General features: G+C 38.8%; 1 protein-coding gene across 2 annotated transcripts; it reads left to right on the top strand.

The window, feature by feature from the left end:
- Positions 1–10,382: 10,382 nt before the first annotated feature.
- Positions 10,383–20,737, top strand: LOC306888658 (protein mono-ADP-ribosyltransferase PARP14-like). Of its 2 annotated transcripts, XM_079447088.1 has the most exons (16): positions 10,402–10,581; positions 10,710–10,837; positions 12,738–14,246; positions 14,359–14,592; positions 14,730–14,951; positions 15,030–15,087; positions 15,980–16,126; positions 16,217–16,276; positions 16,645–16,821; positions 17,174–17,356; positions 17,462–17,874; positions 18,092–18,169; positions 18,236–18,329; positions 18,507–18,643; positions 18,826–19,006; positions 19,409–20,737. In XM_079447088.1, exons 1-16 carry the CDS (start codon positions 10,413–10,415, stop codon positions 19,720–19,722), a joined length of 4,104 nt encoding a protein of 1,367 aa, XP_079303214.1. In that variant the 5' UTR covers positions 10,402–10,412; the 3' UTR covers positions 19,723–20,737. The 2 variants fall into 2 exon arrangements, with proteins under 2 accessions (XP_079303213.1, XP_079303214.1); XM_079447087.1 differs by having other exon boundaries at positions 10,383–10,581; positions 18,092–18,329.

The following is a 20,737-nucleotide window of genomic DNA, read 5'->3' as shown; positions in this document are numbered from 1 at the left end:
ACCTGCTTCAAACTGGCATCCAGTGGCGGCTGGTGGAAAATTTTCTAGGTGGGGCGCCACATCCAAAAATTTTAGCATACATCCCGATATAATTTATCCCAGTATATCAAAAGGAAAAGTGTTAAGACGTGAAAAACTTTAAATAAAGACAATCGTTTTACCAAATTCAAGATTGAGGATGATTCTCACAAAACTATATTTTCTGCAAGCTTTTTCCAAGAAAAATGAAAATATTTTGTTTTTAATTTTAATAATAATTCAAAATTGATGTATACAGTGCAACAGCACAATCTGTGAGAATTTGTTTATACCATTTTCTATACATATATAAATAACTACAAGTCAAGCTGCAGTATCAAGCACAACCACACGGAGATGCCAACAGACCACCATCCCAGTCGCCTTAAAGTTATATAAATATACAGACATCTGTATTCAGAATTATTAAACAGAGCAAAACACAAATAAAAATAAATAAAAATATTATGAATTTGTTGGGTGTGGTGATTTGAAGGCAGCTCAACATGACTGACCAGTGAGCAGTTCCTCTGTCAGAGTGAATGTTGATGCCAATACACCACTGTCTAACGTCTATAAAAACACGCTTCTTCAGCGAGTGTCCATTATAAAACACTTGCCAGACATGCGATCATACTGAAATGTGCTCATAAAGCTATCAGAGAGCACACATACACAGTTTGTTTATTTGCACACTAATAATAACGGACTCGCACGCATCTAATAATGTAAGTTACGATTCATGTATGTCACTGACTGTAATCGTCTTTACCTCCATTACAATCGTCATCCATCAAAACTTCACTGGTTTGCTTTATTGAACCCATACAGACATGTCCTGACTTCATATTTCTTCTGAATAGCGGTATGTTTGTTCTGACCAATCGCTGCACAAGTTAAGGTTACGTATGATGACGAAAGTACGTTAGTGCTAGCCCTCCCGTAACCCATAGAGATTGCGTTGCAGTGACTGCAGTTTGAAAAAAAAAATCTTTGTATGGAAGTCTATGGGGCCATTCTCATTCTGACAGAAATCGCCCAAAAAGGGGTGGTACTACACAGAACGTGACTCGACCCTGATTGGACTATATTTCCAGAGGAAGAACAAACAGTATAGAAGAGTGAAAGCTAGGGTATGTGAAAGAAACAAAATACTCCCTTTCGCGCTTTGGTGGTGCGTCGCCCGATCGCCCTAATGGAGAAACCGCCCCTGCTGGAATCCATTATTGTTCTCACTCCAAAGTGCTGTTCAGGGGTGGCATTGACCTATCGGTAAGCCTCTCCCCTTGAACACAGACTAACCTATGGAGTATCAATTGCACGGGGACCGGTGTTGTGCCGAATTCTGCACCCCTGCCAGATTATGCACCCCTTCGTTGAAATCGCTGCCTGATTGCCTAATCGCAACCCCACCCCTAATCCTAACCCCTCCCCCACACCTACTCCTAAACCTACCAATACTAGGGGGTGCATAATTTGGCAGGGTGCTTTTTTCGGCACAACACCGGAACTCAGACATCTTTAGGATTGAGTACCATAGTGAAACACTGGAAGATCCAAAGCTAGCATCATTTTTATGGGGTTTATGCTACAAAAATGGTGTGCCTGGGGGTCTTGTAACACGTATCCTGAGAAGATAGGCAATGTAATTTATTTAATTCTAGTTCCTAAACCCAAACAAAACAGAGCAAAATGTCCCTAAGCATTCACCCCCAATCCCAATGAAGACGAAAACGTTCATTTTCTGGTTGTCATACATGTCATTAAGTTACAATTTTCATCTGCTCAAGCAGAACGCTAATGTCATCTTGTGCTTCAGCAAGGCATCTCTGGCTAAAACTAGCTAACGTTAACGTTAGTCCATGCTAACGTACAAACATAAATAGCAAACTGTTCTCAGGTCTTGTACAGTGTAGGTAAAGTGAAGTGAAGTGAAGTGACATTCAGCCAAGTATGGTGACCCATACTCAGAATTCGTGCTCTGCATTTAACCCATCCAACGTGCACACACACAGCAGTGAACACACACACACCGTGAACACACACCCGGAGCAGTGGGCAGCCATTTATGCTGCAGCGCCCGGGGAGCAGTTGGGGGTTCGGTGCCTTGCTCAAGGGCACCTCAGTCGTGGTATTGAGGGTGGAGAGAGCGCTGGACATTCACTCCCCCCACCTACAATCCCTACCGGCCGGGGACTCGAACCCGCAACCTTTGGATTACAAGTCCGACTCTCTAACCATTAGGCCACGACTTCCCCTTTAGGCCACGACTTCCCCTAAAAAACACATAAACGAAGGTTCACATTTTACTGTCTCTTCATATTAAACTGGTTAAATGTAAATTAATATAATCTTAAAGGTGCCATAGAATGTATTGATACAATATTTTAAATTGTTCTCTGATATCTACATAGAAGGTATGTGGCTTAGGTAAGGGCAAAAATTCTCCAGAAACGGTTTTACATGTCCATTTACAACCCTAGGATTTGTCCCTAGAATGGTCTGTTATTACCTTATTTGGAGAGGTCATGAATAATAATGTTGAACTCTGCTCTGATTGGCTGTTTCACAGTGCGCCTCATTTCAGTATTTCACACAGTAGAAAGGAAACACAGGGAAAATATATATTTCAATACTTTCTCTCGCAGTTATATCGTTGAGTAATTATACTGTATATAAAATGCGGACATCAGGGAGCCGCCATTAATATGCGGGGCATTGAAACTGCTTTCGAATGCATGATTGCTTTTTACTTTCACTTTCTAGATTTGCGATTGCACGATCCACAGCCATCGCGAGGCCTTTTCAGCGGCCTCCAGGATGTTCTTAATGGCCCTTTTGCGGTACAGTCCTTTCATACCAAGAAGGTTAAGAGTTCGCTGAACTGATCTACCGGCGAAGCCCTGACACCCAACTTCGACTGGTTCACACCGTGCTTTCCAGCCATTGCTCCAGCACTGTGACAAGGTCTGCATATTTAGCGTTTTTGCGTTCATACGCTTCCTCAATTCGGTCTTCTCAGGGGACAGTCAGTTCTAGCAAAACCACTTACTTTGTAGACTCCAATGTTAGCACCATGTCTGGGTGGAGCGTCATGTTGCAATGTTGGCTGGAAACTTTAGCTGTCTCCCTAGGTCGACATGGAGCTTCCAATCATGTGCACTGCCAAAAAGCGCCCCCACTGAGCCAACCCTCTGATCCAACTTCTCTCCAGCTCTGATGAAGGAGATATATTGTCGGGGGGCATGTAGATTCTTACTTTTGTGAATTGCTGTACTGATAGTATCTGCCAAAGACCTTAACACTTGGTCATGGCACCAGCGGTATCTCCCTTCCCCCAAGGCTTTTGGGCAAGCACTTAGGATGTGCTCCAAGGTGCCCCTCTTCTGGCACAGCTGGCATGCTGGAGTGCTTGCCATTCCCCAACAATGCAGATTGGTTGGGCTGGGAAGAACGTCATACACTGATTGAATACCCACCTTCCCTCTTCGCCAGACTGCCTTCACGATCTTCCAGATTCTCACCAGAAGCCTTGGGCACTTCTTGTAAAGTTTATATGGTACTCTGCTGGAGCCAGGGGAAGAGTTTGATCTTGCTGCTCTGACTGTTTCTTTGACCTCTTTTAGAGTCACCTCAGAGATGTTGAATTGAATCAGCGGTTCTGGAGGTGCCACCAATGCCTCACATTGGTCAAATTCTTGCTCTCTCAACATGTCACTGAAGGTGCTACTGAGATAATGATTAACTTCCTCCACGGAGCAAGTGAGACACCGGCTTCGCTTTTGTCCGAGTAGCCTTTTGGTAAAGCTAAAGGGACCAGCAATGAAAGCACTGCACTTTTAGGCTCCCTCCTTGCTCCACGCGCCTAAGTATGATGAGCCTTTTTCTCATAATCTCTGTAAGCTCTGACAGGGCAGTTTTCTCATCTTCCTCAGCCAACTTATATTGATGTTTTGAGAGTTTTGAGTTCTTGTCTTAGCTGGCTGATCTTGAGTTCTTACCGGTTTGGTCTTACTGGGTTGCTCAAACCACGCTCTTTGATGGTACCAAACCGCTCTGAGCATATGGACATTATGAGAGTGCACATGGTCTGAAGTTTCTGATCAGCATTTCCCTTTGATGTTACCTCTAGGATCCTATCTACATCTTCGTCAAACTGGAGCCACTCCTTCTTATTAGCATTTGAAATTTTCGTCCGAAACGTTAAAAAATAAATACAACCTTGCGTTGTGTCAATTTACACACTGCCTCCGAAACTTTCATCCGTCATTAAAGAAAAATCAGTTCAGGTTTGATTTTCTGCGTTTTCGCATCCGTAGCAAGCATTTTGATAGGAAAGGATGACGAATCTGAAAAAATGCATACGAAAATTTCTGACTCAGTGTGCAATGGCCTTTACTGTCCGGTACATGAACAGTGTTGATCCGGGATTTTTTCATCTGCGATCGTGATGACTGTAACATTAGGCTTCTCCCTCTTGCATTGTTATCTGTAAATGTTCGCTTTCAAATTAATGCCCACAATATTTATTTTGAAATCTCTTATATATCCCTCCATGGCATATTTAAGTACTACTTGAATGGTGGTCCTTCTGTGTCCAAAATTTATCAAAAACATATAGGGACAAGAATTTTTTTTGAAACGACGCCAACGTGAGACATCAAAGTACTGCAAGAGCAATTTGACAGCAGTCGATTGGCTCTTTTTTTCAGCCTCTCCAAATTAACCACAATTAATGGGTGTTTTGTAATATTCAGTGTCTGAGATACATTATGGCCATATCTGATTAATGGACCGTCTTGATGACGAAAATGTTTTGCACCAAATGACAAATACAAGAAATAAACAGATAAACTGCCACATGTGTAGATGTGTACATTATTGTGGCTTTTTTGGATGTTTTACCATAACCTCTGTTTGTTCAGTTCTTTTAGAGGCACCTAAACCTCTTCTGATGGTTCAGCCTGAACCATCACAGATATTCAGAGGAGAGACTGTCACTCTCACATGTGACATACAGGGGGACGGTTGGACATACAATTGGCAGTGTGGAGATGAACAGGACGACTCTGAGGAGAAAGAACTCAAGATCACTGTAGAGAGTGAACAGAAATGCAGGTGTTATGGCTGCAGACTCTCACTGTGCTCTCAATGGAGTGATAATGTGACTCTCGCTCTGTTGGGTGAGTGATCATCACTGACTGACATCAGGACCTTGCTCAACTCGTATTTCAGTCCAGAAAGTGGCGACTACTTTATCCTCTGTTGCGACATTTACAGGGTTTAGGACAGGTTGCGTTGATTCACTCCATGCTTTGGCTTCTTTGGATCCATATTGTAACCAGAGCCGATCCTCCCTATACATAGAATACGCAAGCTGTGATAGGGCCCCTGAAACACCAGGGGGACCCCTTGCTCACATACACATAAATGATCATTTCTTTTAATGTGGTGCGCTGTTACCCTCTCTACGTAAAAATCAGTCAAATCATGTAACGTGAATGTAGTACAGTCTCTTGCTCGAGACAAAAAAAACAAGTTAAAAGTGTACCGAGCCGCACACTGTAAAAAATGATCGTGATTTTAACGGTAAAAAACTGTGAAAATGCTACGGTAAAAACCTGTTACATGGTTAACGGAAAGTTCCTGTAAAATTTACATGGAAAAACCGTAAACTGACGTTCTCAGAATTCCCTGCGTTCCATTTCAAATTCTGTTTGAATTTGACGTTTTTTTCTTTGAAATAACTGTTTCTTCTTAGTTTTTTCTTATCGGTTATGTTTATTAGGGTTGTATGTTACATCTAATGTTGTTAAATTAATGTTTATAGCATATTTCAGTTTAATGAGTCTCACCATGATGGTGTTTAGTGCTTGTGTGAATGACACTGTGCACTTTCTGTATATTCTATTGTTTAAAAGTTGCTTGTGATGGGCTTTGGCTCATCATGTGACTTTCTCATCATCACCTGCATTTGGTGGATATCAGTGTATTTCAAAGGAACAAAACAGATTTCAGTACTTTAATAGGTTGGTATATTAAGATTATATCAGTTAAAGAAATTACGGTATTTAACTGTAAATTTAAGTTAAAACCGTAAAACCTAAAATGTTGCTACCGTATTTTTTACGGTAGAATTCTGGTAACCACAGCTGCCAGTTTTTTACCGTAAATTTTACGGAATTTTTTTTACAGTGCAGAAGAGTTACTGTTTCTCGAGCGCTTTTGAGCACGATTTGAGACGAGTGAAACACGGTCAAATGCGTTTCATCCATTTTTTCATCCCAAACCACCCCCACCCCTGGCGACACAGTTTTGCGTAGGGCCCCCAGAAGTCTAGAATCGGCACTGATTGTAACCTTTGTGTTTTCAATTTCAGAGAGACCCAAACCTCGTCTGATTGTTCAGCCTGAACCATCACAGATATTCAGAGGACAGACTGTCACTCTCACATGTGACACACAGGAGACAGACGTCAGCAGCTGGATCTACAGCTGGAATAAAGATGATTCAGTGATTCATGTCAGTCAATCACAGGAATACTCAATCAGTTATTTTAATGAATCTCACATGGGTCATTACAGCTGTTCTGGAAGAGAAACCCGAGGATCACGATACTCACACACCAGTGATAAAGTTACACTGACCGTATCAGGTGAGAGTGAGAATCTCATCAATCTGACTACATTCAGACACAATCAACTTTTACATATATTAAAATTATGTGGTTAAATTAATAGATATTTATATGACGCTTGAGTGTTGATGGCATATTGTCAGTGTCAGACTGACAATATGAGTGTAAATAAAGTCAAGGCTGTGAGGCTCAAGGCTGCTAAATAAAGTCACACAATCCAACTCTAATGCCTACAAAGTAATTGGAAAAATGTTATACAGTATCATTTTCAGTTTGGCATGTAATTGTTCTGTACTCTATGGCAGCATTTCAAAAGCAGACAAAAACAAAATCAGAGCAGTTGGTTCTGCTGGGTGTGAAAAGAACCGGAGGAAAAAGTGTTTAGTTTTTTTTTTCTTTTCAGGTTCAGAAGCTCCATTGCCGGTTCTCTCAGTTGTCAAACTGCTCAGTTTTCTACTGGCAACTTCTCCATATCTGCTAGTGTCCATCATACTGGGAGTCAAATGCTACAGAGCTCATGGTGAGATCTCTCTCTTTCTCATCTGTTCTACTACAGATGGGTTTAACCAGATCTCTCATTATTATCAGTCATTTAAAGGTCACTTATTACATATTTTGTGTGTTTTACAGTTCAGACTGATGGGATCGATCAATATATTGTTACAGAGGAGTGAATGTCTGCAGTCCTGATTAATTCATATTAAATATTTATATTAAATAATAATTGTTGTTCTTGTTAATGTTAACCCTTTAAACCCGACTGTGTCGGCGCCGACACATTAAACCAAGCTGTATTCTTGTTACATAACTCCTCAACCGTTTGCACAACCTGAATATCACCACCATTAAGCTTTAACAATTCTTTAAGCCTTTATTTAGAAACGTTTTCCCTGAAAGTTTGAGTTTGCAAGAATAGGATTATAAACACCATGAGGCTGGAAAAGCAAACTTGTTAGCATATGAGTTTAAAGACTAAGTAAGAGCTTTAAAAGTTTACAAAGGGTTATTATTGATGTATTTTATGTTGTACAATGAAACATCCTACATATCCTGAGCTTTTGTTAACCACAGACCGTATTTTAGACACTGAACTAAAATCCTTTCAAAAATTGTAATGGATAAAATGAAACTCGCTTTCAGATTTTGGCCTAGAAAAATACACCATCTGTGCATCACTCTGTTGTCAATATTGCACTTCAATCTTTTTCAGCTCCTGCACCACTTGTACCTACCAGTGCACACACCAGAGGGAGCAGTGCAACCAATAGCAGACACAAAGGTTCTGCTAGATCGAGCAGAACACATTCCTAACCAGTCGCTTTGAATTTTAGTTCTTTAGTGACATTTTTGCCTGACATAGAGAGCAGAGCTGCAGTTGTAATATTAATAATGAAGTGTCTGATGCCTGTAGAGAACTTCAGCGGGTGTATGACAGTCAGTGTGCTACACACCCTTTCATTCCTGATGAAATCAGACCAGCTCCCTAAAGTGAATTCACTGCCCCTGCAGTTAGATACAAGAGGCTCTGATAGATTGGTAGTAAAAGGGCTGAAGGATAGAGTAAATGAGGTGGTTAAACTGATACATGATGCATTCCACAGACAGGTGGGAAAGACAGTATTTAAATGAAATTAGCACTCTAGACAATCACTGGACCATATAATGCATATAACTAGAATATAATATTTTTTTTTTTTTTTAGCTGACGCTTTTATCCAAAGCGACTTACAATTGCTATATATGTCAGAGGTCGCACGCCTCTGGAGCAACTAGGGGGTTAAGTGTCTTGCTCAGGGACACATTGGTGTCTCACAGTGGATTCGAACCCGGGTCTCTCACACCAAAGGCATGTGTCTTATCCACTGCGCCATCACCACCATATTAATATAAAAATATTTGAATATAAAACGAGCATGCCTTTATTTAACATAGCTATGCCTCCCAGTGCACACTCGCTTACCAGATTGTTGAGTGTTAACTCAACAATCTGGTAGTTAACTCCCTTTTTATTCATGATTATGATTACAGAATATGATCACAGAATGAATAAATTGCTAAGATCTGTTAAATATGTATAAATCTGTTTATTTTACAGATTTGTACTCAAATTTATTCCTTTTGTTATACTTGTATAGTGAAATGAAGGGTTAAAACCTGCTATTTACATCCATGTTCCCCAAAAACAGGTCATAATAGGCAGAACTATAATTACCTTTTGGGTGAATAGATGTCAGGTGAAGTCCTTTCTCCTGGTGTCCGTCCTGACTCAGCCGAGTTCAGACCACTTGAAGCTCGAAACAAGGTTTTAGTCAGGTTCTGATAACTGGTTATTTAATAATTAATCACTCAGAGAATGGGTTTAAAAGTTTAACGAATCACCAATACAATGGTTTTGTTTTATTTAAAAAACAATAACTCATAAGCAAATAACAAAATAACAAGCGAGAAGTCTTCACCGCGGAATGCCGGCCTCGTACATAAAGTATTTTATAGCCTTACATATAATTTGCATTAATCTCATTCAAAACTTCTCTCCTCTGCCTCTGTCTGTGCCTGCGCCCACCTCCCGTGAAAACAGGAAATGTAACCTTTGCCAAAGAGGCTTCACAAGGAAGAGTCAAAAGTTCAAACAGAAAAAAATTGTAATATCTCTAGGTAGCAAGCATGCCCATAGGAAAATTGCAACACCTTACACATCATATGCAAATGTATGAATGTATGTGTCTAAACCACAATATCAGACCCCTAACAGGTGCGAACAACACCTTAAGCTTCGGTTTTAACTACAGTCAAATTTGTATTTACATTTAATCATTTAGCAGATGCTTTCATCCAAAGAGACTTACAAATGAGGACAATCGAAGCAATCAAACCAACAAAAGAGCAGCAATATTTAAGTGCTGTGAAAAGTCCCAGATAGTTTAACACAGCACATGTAGCAAGTTCTTTTTTTATATATATAATAATCAATAAGAATAAAGAGAGAATAGAAAACGATAGAAATAGATTGAACAGAAATAGAAAAGAGAGAGCTAGTGTTATAGGGTCAAGTTGTTATATATTTATATAACGTGTGTGTGTGTGTGTGTGTGTGTGTGTGTGTGTGTGTGTGTGTGTGTGTGTGTGTGTGACAGATATTTTGCTTCAGGGCAACTGATTCATCACTCTGGAATTTAACAAAATGTCTTAGAAATGAATGACATTCCAAACTTTTCTTCTCACTTCACATGTTCCCGTTCATGGCAATAGATGTGATGGATTAGATGAAAGAAGGCTTTTGCTTAACTTTGACAGTTCTGCCTATCAGTTGTTCTGCTTTCTCCAACCACCTTGAAGCGAAAGTAAATACATGGCTGAAAATAACTTCCTTTTCATCTTGGCTAAGCTTCAGCTTGCAGCCTGTATTTCTCTGTTTCAGATTGCTGTGTCATGACAAACCTTCCAAGCAGACCTCAAACATCACCATCAAGTGACTGTCTCCCTTAACTGCATCTTTAGTCTTTAATTACCAACCATCTCACCCATGCATAGTTGGTTTGCCACTCAGTTTTGTCCTGTCATTCCTGTTATGTTTTTATAATGTTAAATAATGTTATAGTACAAATCTATGTTTCTGTGCCACTTACCTAAATCTGCCAGCATCAAGAGGAAGCTAGGGGAGAGGCCATGGAAACCACATCCTGTAATACAAGCAAAAGTGAAAGTATTTTTGACCACCTATATTTATCTCGAAGCTCAACACAACAACAGATTAAAGATGGAGGGCTACCAGCACGCTGTGTTTTTTGAGGCAAAGAGTCTCTCAGACGAGGAACTTAGACAAATGCAACTATACTTTAAAATCAGGAGAAGGTCTGGAGGAGGAGACTGTGAGATCTACAAAGTGGGTAACAGCACCTACAAGATAAGTTTTATGAACAAAACTGGTAAGCATGTTTTTTATTATTGCAGTTTGGTGTTATTAAAAACCATGCCATTCTTTTATTTCATTATTGCTTGTCAAAACAACTGTAATAATAAAAATATTCCATTTATGTGTAATTTGTATTTAAAGCCCAGGAAAGAGTTCTACAAAGAAAGGATCATGTCATCAAAATAGAAGGACAAGAGGAGATCCATGTTTCATTAAGACTTGAAAATGTCGCTGAAAGCAGTGAACAAACTACAGGATCTGCAAATCAGGTAAATGGCACAGTCATAAAACAAACAAGCTTCGATTTATATATGCTCTGTACCTTGTTTCCTGCTGATACAAAATGTGGTCAGACCTGTTTTTCAGGAACCAATAGGGAGACGACTCTCTGCGTAGTTAAAGTAAATACATTAACAGTTCTCAGAAATCACCAGCTATGCATAATTACTTGGCAATAAGGAACTACAGCATATAATATTGACAGAAAATAGCATTATATTTTGTTAATATGTTAATTTTGCTGAATATATTTTTTGTGCTGGTCCCTAGACTGGTGTAGGCCTGTCGTGGACGGCTGATTCTCTTTGAGTCATATTCTTTATATTCTGTGCCATCATTGGTCCACATAAATTATACTTAAAGAGACTGTTGTGCTCCAACTGAGCAAAAATCAAGTTGCTTTAGGTGTGTAGTTGCTGAAAAATGTCAATGCAAACAAAGAGATTACTAACCTGTGAAATGGTCTTGATAAATGCTCTTGTTTTTAATTCACTTTCAATGTACACTCTTTAAACTATATAGTTAATACACTAGAATACATTTTTGCTAGACCTTCTCCAGTCTGGATTTAACTGTGCAGGTAACATTAGCAATCTGTCTGTTTGCATTCACAGAAGTGACCGAAATGGGTTGTTCCCCCCTTTTTGACTTTTTTTTTTTTAATTTTTACCCTTGTAAGGGCAATTAAAGTTGCATAAATAATGAGTTTATTGTTTTAAAAATGTTGAATATAAAAATATGAAATGATTAACTAAATGAAAGAATACTTTAAAACTGAAACAACGGCAAGTAAAAGTCTTAATGAATTAGTCATTTGTTTCAACCATGTCGTTCAAACAGCTGATTCATTCAGGGAATGAAGCAAGCATTTATCTTTAATAGGCATGTCCGAAATAGCTTAATGTCTGAGTAAAATTTGAATTTCAACTTACTTCGCAAAAAAGTATGTTCTATGTAGTATGAACATGCATGATGCTATGTTACTATCACATGACCTACCAGCATAATTTGTGTCACTTCACTGCCGTTCATAAATCTCTCCTGTGGCATAATGGGATAGTAAAGTGTCCATTGCATGCACACTTCAGAAGCTCGGTGGATGTAGTAGGTCATTTGGGTCGTTTTTGCCTACAATTTTTCGAATAATATGAATTGGGACATACTACTGTTTTGGCATACTGTTTTTCATCTACTATATAGTAAGGAAGTATTTTTCGAATAATATGAATTGGGACATACTACTGTTTTGGCATACTGTTTTTCATCTACTATATAGTAAGGAAGTATTTTTCGAATAATATGAATTGGGACATACTACTGTTTTGGCATACTGTTTTTCATCTACTATATAGTAAGGAAGTATTTTTCGAATAATATGAATTGGGACATACTACTGTTTTGGCATACTGTTTTTCATCTACTATATAGTAAGGAAGTATTGGATTTAAGATAAAGTGCATGAATGGGTCAATTGAATGAATTCCAATGAGTCATTGATTCATGCAATTCATTCAAAATATTCACCGTGCCTTCAAGGTGTGTTTTTTGGGAAGTGAGTGACATACCCGATAGTGTTACATCATTAAGACAACAATTACTGTTGCTAAACAATTAGCTGTTGCTTTATCAGCATTATCACTACAATTTACATTAGTTCATCCTGTATATGTGTTTTGTATATGTCTTTCAAACTAGTTTCCTGACAGTTATGTTATCTTATCTGTAGCTGGTCTACTAAATGCTGGTAAAGCAGGTAAAAACTGAACTAGACCAGGCCATCAGGAAATATCCTTATTGTTAAGCCCTGATAAATGAATTTCACTTTTCTTGCATACTATGAAGTATTTTGTATGACCAATTAATACTTGTCTACTTTTTTTCATATGTTAGAAATGTGCAAGTGCAAGTGCTAAAACTGTGGAGAAGGTTTTAAAATTGGACCATTATCTACTACGCTTCCTCAGTGAATGTAAAAGCCCATATTCAAATCTGGAAACATGCCTCTCTAAGGTCTCCAGCACCTTCAAGATCAACATTGACTCTGAACAGTTGGTGGTGATGAGGGACCCAGCTGCCGCAGATGTTTTTCCCCTGAAGAAATGGGAATTTGCAGTGGATGAAGTGTTTGAGACTCTAAAGTCACGCTATATCATCCACTTCGAGGTTGAAAGCGACAAATCTGCGATTCTGGAAGAAAACTCTTTCCTCCAAAGTGATAACTTAAAAATGTATTTTGAAAAACTAACATGTTTAGCTGTGGTGGTCGGAGAACGAGCCGAAGTGGAGAAGATTTTGAAATTTCTAAGTGGCTTGCAGGACAAACAACAGGTTCAACAAAAGTGTTACGTGTCTGAAAAAAAATATGATCTCATCAAAGAGCAGTTTGAGCCACACATAAAAGCTCATTTACCTGCTCTTAAGATCACACAGGAACGAGCAGGTGTTGTTCTTCTGAAGGGTCCTGAGAAAGAGGTTCATGCAGGTGAAGAAGAGTTTTTAAAATTAGCACTAGGAATCAAAGAGAAGAGAATTCAACCGCATCGTGCTCTTATGACTTTCTTGGACTCAAGTGGCAGTATACAGCACTTCCAAAACCGATTTCAGCAGAGCCTACGCAGCCCGGTTATGCTTGAGACTTCAGATTCAGATCTTCTTCTGTTGAGTCTGTCTGATGGAGCGCTAGAGGAGGCGGCCACTGCTGTGCAGAGAGATGTATGTTTGGAGACTGTGCGCCTGGAAAACACTCAGAAATCATCTGCATTTAATACACTGAAGGAGGATTTGAGTGAAGCCGTCAAGCAGGCCAATCGTGGAAGTGTTAAAGTGGAGCTTAAATACCTGGATGAATCAACTACTGACCCCAAAGTACAACTGGTGGGCTACACTACTGAAGTCAATAAGCTGAAGAACATTGTACTGGAATACAAAATAAACCACCAGAACCACCATGCCACCCTGCCTCTTCCCAGGCCAGAGATGGCAGAGCACTTCCCTGAAATCTTGGCAATGGCAGGTGTGAAGAAGAGCAGTGTGGAAATAAAGGCAACATGTTTACCTTCCCCATGCGTCCACCTCACAGGACCTCGCTGTGAAGTTGAGAATTTGAAGGACAGCCTTGACTCATTTCTTCAAAGTCTTGCCACTAAACAATGTGATGTGAAAGGACCTGGAGTTCAACAGTTTTTTCAAGGTGAAGGTGCAAGAACCTTGCAATTAGTGAAGAATTCTTATTTGGTTGTGATACTGCCTATTGATGATAAGCGGGAAATGGGTAAAGTGCCCAAATACACAAGCAGTATCAGTCTCCAGCCATCTGCATCTGCACCTTCCCAAGACTCTCTGGACTTTGACAAAGAGATAAACATTAAAGTTGTGGTTGGTAGCCTTGAGCAACAACAGGTAAGGCTGAATGATAATTTTTCAAATTACTTAGCCTTAACAACCAGAATTTATACGTTATACCTCTTGAAGAGCACTGTTACGTAGCTTTCACGGTTCACTTAATTAACAGGCAGATGTGTTCGTTGCTCCAATGATCCAAACAAACATGACCTCAACCTTGATTGGATCATCCCTGTTGAAGAAAGCAGGACAGCAGCTTCAAAATAACTTCAACAATGCCAAAGTAAATCACACTCTTAAGCCTGGAGAAGTGCTGGAGGTGGATGGGACACAAACGCTGGGATGCTCCAAGGTTTTCTTCATAGAATGTGCGCCAAAAGGAAATAAGCTCAACATTGAAAAAGTATGACATTAAAAAGGAGTGAATGTGTTTTGATAGGAGAAATGAATGAATGTATGGGATTTAAAGAATTTAAACATTTAGTATTTTTGCCATCTGTAATGTATTTTTTAAGGTTGTGTTTTTGATGTTGATCTTAGGCGCTTCACTCTGGACTTGGCAGAGTTTTTGAGCTGTGTGAGCAGAACTCTTGGGGTTCGGTTGCATTGCCAGTAATTGGACCTGGCATAGTGCTGTCAGTACCGGTCAAAGACTCTGTTAATATTCTTACTCACGAGATCTGCAAATTTTTATCTGGACCCACTGGTCACCTACACTCCATCCATATCGCAATAAGGCCTAATTATGCTCATTCTGAAGAGGTAAGCTATAAATAACACACGCAATGCAACGATTGCAGCAATGTTTATTCCTAACCCTATTTTGGAAATACTTTGCAGATGTTTCAGACAGTCTGTGGGAATCTGGGTGCAAAAATGGTGGACAATGCAGGGCAAGGTAAGAAATTTAGGAATTATGTATTATATTTAGGAGCCAAGCACTGAAGGTATCCAGTTTAACAGTATCCAATTTTCTCATGTCACCCAATTTGGGCATCAGCAATTTTCAATTTTGTCATAAAATGTCATATTTTATGAACACATCATCACAAAACATAGGTATCATCTGCACTATGCTCTGAAAGTACTCAAAAGTTTTGGGGCACTGCCACATTGTGGTCAAAAATTATATATAGATATATATAGTATATAAGGAAGTAGTAGGTCATCTGGGTACTTTTTGCATACTCTTTTATGACTACTGTGAAATACTGTTTTTCACCTACTATATAGTAAAGAAGTATGTGATTTCAGATGCAGCCAATGACACCAAACTTAATGTGTGTCATCATCACTTCACACAAATCAATTTGGTAACAGCGCCACCTATTGGTCAAACGTGATAAACCATTAAATCATATTGCTTGTGCTTGTATTTATGATTTTTCAGACATTTTGACTAAAATCATATTAAAATGTATTTAATTACATTATTAAATTTTTGCAGTTATCTGCCTTCATTGTCTCTGTGCCTGGCCTCTTATTTGCTGCTTGCAGCAATATTAACTGAGCCTTGTTATTTTGGCACCGTCCAAGATTATCAATATCAAATATCAAATACACTTACAAGTCATATAATTGCGCATGGACATGCCACAGCACATTTTCACACTATGACGTCAAAAGCATGATGCTGTGCATTAAAATTTGTGAATGAGAATCAAACATCAGAATCAGATTCAAAATAAGTTTTAGTGGCCCAGAGTGCTCATGCACACAAGGTATTTGTTGTTGCATTGGAAAATACCACACCTTCTTATATCTGCACATGTCTTTCACTGTCACCACAGCTCTGTTTCACTCACTGACCTCTGACCTTGATGAGATCATCATGCCAGTACATGGGATTGAACTCCATCTAGTGTTTGGAGACATCACTAATGAGACTACTGATGCCATCGTGAACACCACTGACTTTAAGGACTTCCAGACAGCTGGTATTCATGCAGATTGCTAAATAATAACCAAAGCATTCTCGATACACAGTTTAGACCATAAGAGAGTGTTTTTTATCCTATCCATCACAGGAGTGTGTAAGGACATCCTTACCAAGGCAGGACCTCAAATCCAGACTCAACTAACAGGGGGTAAGAAAAATAAACTACAGCCTCTTTTATAACATTATCTTCTAATTTTGTAACATATGAAAAGACTTTTGTCAAGTATGCTTGAATGAACTAAAAATACCTCTGTATACAAACATAGAAAGTATTTTTAACACAAAGTTTTACACTTAAGTTTTAAGGCTCAAGACACTACATACACTTAACTGAACCCGTTTGTAAAAAATAGTTTGAAATGTACAAATGGCAACCTTCTTTAGGCATTTAAAAATGAAAAAATAAAAATGAAAAATATACCAAATGACACTTGAAAAATTAGATAAATGAGTTAAATAATGAAATCTAGACATGCAGGAAGTCATCTAACACTATCCCTTAAATATAATCTGCAGCTCAGTTTGTGAGCGGGCAGATATTCACAACCCCACCAGGAGGCTTCCCATGTAAGACCATCATGCATGTTTGTGGAGAGAGAAACCCTGATGTTATCAAGACCTTGGTAAAAGAAATAGTGGTTCAATGTGAGCAGGGCCGCTACAGGTCTGTGGCCATTCCTGCGATCTGCGCTGGTCAGTACCTTCATTATTACTTACAATGAGAAAAAAATGGTTGTCTTGTAAAGCAGTTTGTTTTATGTATTTTTTTCCCATTTACTATCGTCTATAACAATGGTCTGTTTCCACCTCAGAGTAAAAAATACTGTAATTTGAAAAAAATTCAAATAAAATTGTGAGACATATATCCATCAATTTTAACAGCTGAAAAATCCTGCTTTTGTTTTTGCTTTCATGAGCACATGACACTCATTTGATAAATGTGAAATATGCACAATTTTCTGTTTAGAAATATGCAGTAATGGAATAGCAGAAATGTTTTGGGGTCATAATTGGCTGTGGCAAGGTACATTTTTGGGCTTTGCAGGACAAGGAGGTTTGGATCCAAATGTGGTGGCCAAGTCCATTCTAGAGGGAGTAAAGGAGGGTATACAAGGAGCGAATCTTCAACATCTCAAAAATATCCGCATCATTCTGCTGAAGATTAACGTTTTCTTGGCATTCCAAGCAACGGCAAAGCAAATCTTTGCTGGTAATATACAGTTAACAGGTGAGTAAATATGTGTAATGCAGAGACATTTTATTACTTGTCCATCTCATGCATTATAAAATGTTCAAGACATTCATTGTCAATTGTCACATTCACCATTTTCAGCTCCTGGACCACTTGTACCTACCAGTGTAACCACCAGACGGCACAGTGGATCAACTAGATCAAGATCCCATTCCTTATCCTTACCAGTCGCTTTGGACTTGAGTTCTCTAGTAACATCTTTGCATGACACAGAGAGCATAGCAGAATTTCTAGTCATTGGCCACACCAGTACTGAAGTGTCTGATGCCTGTAGAGAAATTCAGCGGGCATATGAGAACCAGTGCTCCACACAAACTTTCTCTCCTGATGAGATTGAGCGCCTCACTCGGTATGAGATGGACCAGCTGCTCTCTAAAGTGGATTTACTGCACCTGCAGATAGAACAGAGCAGCTCTGATAGATGGGTAGTAAAAGGGCTGAAGGATGGAGTGAATGAGGTGGTTAGACTGATACAAGATGCACTTCGCAGACAGGTGAGAATAACATTAAATTGACATTAAAAAATAATTAGCTCTCCACACAATTGCCTCAGCACATAATGCATAGAATTTGCATATAATAGTTGATAGTGTCATGAGTTGTGCTATGAGTGTCCCAATTTATATACATATATAAACACACACACACTGCACTTATATATGATATACTAATCTTATATCTAATAACTTTTTTTTTCTCCCAAATTCTAAGGTAAGAGAGAAGGACCAAATCTTCGTCTTCAGTCAAGTCACGTGGTGCATTCTGGGACCATGGGGTACTTGGCAGAAGGTACCAAAAGACATGAATTTTAAGCTTGAGAAAGGAGATGTGAAAGATGATATTGTGGATGCACAGGGTGTGAAATGGACTGTGGATTTGGCAAAGATGAAGGCCACAGGACGTGATTCGAGACAGGTGACCGCTCTCAAACGACTGGAGAACCTTTCAGGTGAGGAACCACTTTCATAGTCTATGAAAATATATGACTCTGATTATGTCAGATAAATATTCGATGCTGTGTCAGATAAAATCTTTGTCCAGTTGAAAACCACTGATATACATCTATATTATAAATTGATACATAATAATCCAACAAAGTCAAAACCCTTACTATTTGGCGTTTTAGATTTCGCTTTGCCAATCTACTGGGACAACATGAGTCAAAGTGACCCCTTAAAGGTGATTGACCTAGATCAGTCATCCATGGAGTACAAGACTGTGAAGGAGGGCTTTAGGACGACTGTCAAAAAAACAGTGCTCAAGGTTTGACACCTAATACCATCTTAGTGTGCTTAAACCACACCAAAGGACATTCAAAAAAAGATTTTAAAGAACTAGCTACATAATGTTTTAATTTATATGTAGGATTAGTTAGTCTACAACAAGGGCTTATTATATTAAATATATTTGTGCATGGCTGTTTGAGTGCAAATGTATTTCAACAGATCCAGCGCATCCAGAACATGAATCTTCGACGCTTATATGAGGGGCGTAAAACAGAGCTGGAGAACAGAAATGATCCCAGTGTGAGAGCAGGAGAGAGGATCCTTTATCACGGCACGTCAGAGGCATCCTGCTCATCCATCATGAAGTCAAACTTTAATCGTAATTTTGCTGGACAAAATGGTAACTGCTTTTTAAGGTTGATTAAATGAATAGCCCAAAAAATTTAAATTCTGTCAATATTTGTTTGTGACCAATATATATTGCCAAAGCTGATGTTTGACATTTTTGTTCCAAACCGTTTGCTAACAGCTTGATTCATAGTGACTATGAGTATCAAGGCCAAAAATGTCAACAAGCATCATAAAGTAAAGTTCATCTGACTCACTCTGAAATCATGCAATAACTGTGGGAGTAACAAACCCAACAGCGAGTGATGACAGAATTTTTATTTTTGGGTGAACAAGATCCTTTATTCCATTGGATGAACTTCCTCTTTATAGTCTAATAGATTCCCAGTCAGCTACTTGTTAATTGTTCAGTTTGCAGACTAATTGATACTGATGACTTTTATACCTTTCTCAGCCACCATCTACGGTATTGGAACTTACTTCGCTGTGAACGCCAGCTACTCTGCCAATCCTACCTATGCAGTTCCTGCAGCAGACGGGACTCAGCTCATGTTTGTGGCTCGTGTGCTCACAGGTTATTACGCTCTGGGTCAGTCGACCATGAGGACACCCCCTGTCCGTGAGGCACCTGATCTCTATTATGACAGTGTGGTGGATAATGAGCAGAATCCCTCCATGTTTGTAGTTTTCCACGACTGCCAGGCTTATCCAGACTATCTCATCACATTCAATGAACTTCAACAAAAACCAACTTGTCTTGAGATGTAGAAGATTTATAAACAGTTATTAGTTATCAGTGTTGGGCAGTAACTAGTTACTAATAACTTAGTTACTGTAATAATAATACTTTTTGCAGTAACTAGTAGTGTATCTAATTACTAATAAGATTTCAGTAATAATATTACAGTTACCATCCATTAAATAGCTTAGTTAGTTACTTTTGATACCACTCAATCCCGTTGTTTTAAAATCCAACAATCAAATAATTCCTAGATTTATTTTCATAATTGTCAGGACTCGCACATGCATGTGATGTCCCCAGTGCAGCAAGCAAGCTTGGAATATAGAAAAGCTTACATTCAGCACATAGAAATATTGCATTTTATTGATTTTGTCAGGAAAAAAGATGATCTGAACACTGTTGTGTAAGTTGTGGCTTTACTTTACTCTGGCATTACATCCCGTCTACATTTCTTTGATCAGCATATGGTGCATTATATTACTATAATTAAAAATCTTTTTGGAAAATTAAACAGTTTCTTACAAACGTAGCCTATGTGATTTGAAAAAAATGCATTTAATGATAGCAAATAAAAATGAGTGGTTTCAGAAAATCTTGAAATTCATAAGAACATGAGCAGAAAATGTGCAATATTAATTGGCAAAGCTGACTGTAGAGTATGGAACAGTACCGTATGAAATACTCCTGTGAGTCACACGTAGAACTAGTCTGACGGAGAAAGATGCATCTGTCGCTTGTGCAAACCACAGAAGTGGAATGCAGGGATATTTGGCTTCAGGGCAATCGGTTCATTATTAAAACAGGGCTCTTTAAAATCTGATGTGATCATATTACAACTCTTCCTTCTCAGTTTCTGTGAATGCTTCAGGCTCCTCGCTATCAGGGAGAAACTGTTTGATGTTGTTTTGTGAAATGTTGGAGTTTGCGTAATTTGCCGACAAAGCAATGCAATCCTTTCAATCAGAAACAAAGTACTTTTGGGAAACTTACGAATCCATGAAAACTGTCTATATTTTAATAAAAGATGTTGTTCTTTTCTTC

This window comes from Barbus barbus, assembly GCF_936440315.1.
Source record: "Barbus barbus genome assembly, chromosome: 2".
In the NCBI taxonomy this organism is placed as follows: domain Eukaryota; kingdom Metazoa; phylum Chordata; class Actinopteri; order Cypriniformes; family Cyprinidae; genus Barbus; species Barbus barbus.
This window is presented reverse-complemented; position numbering and strand designations above follow the sequence as displayed.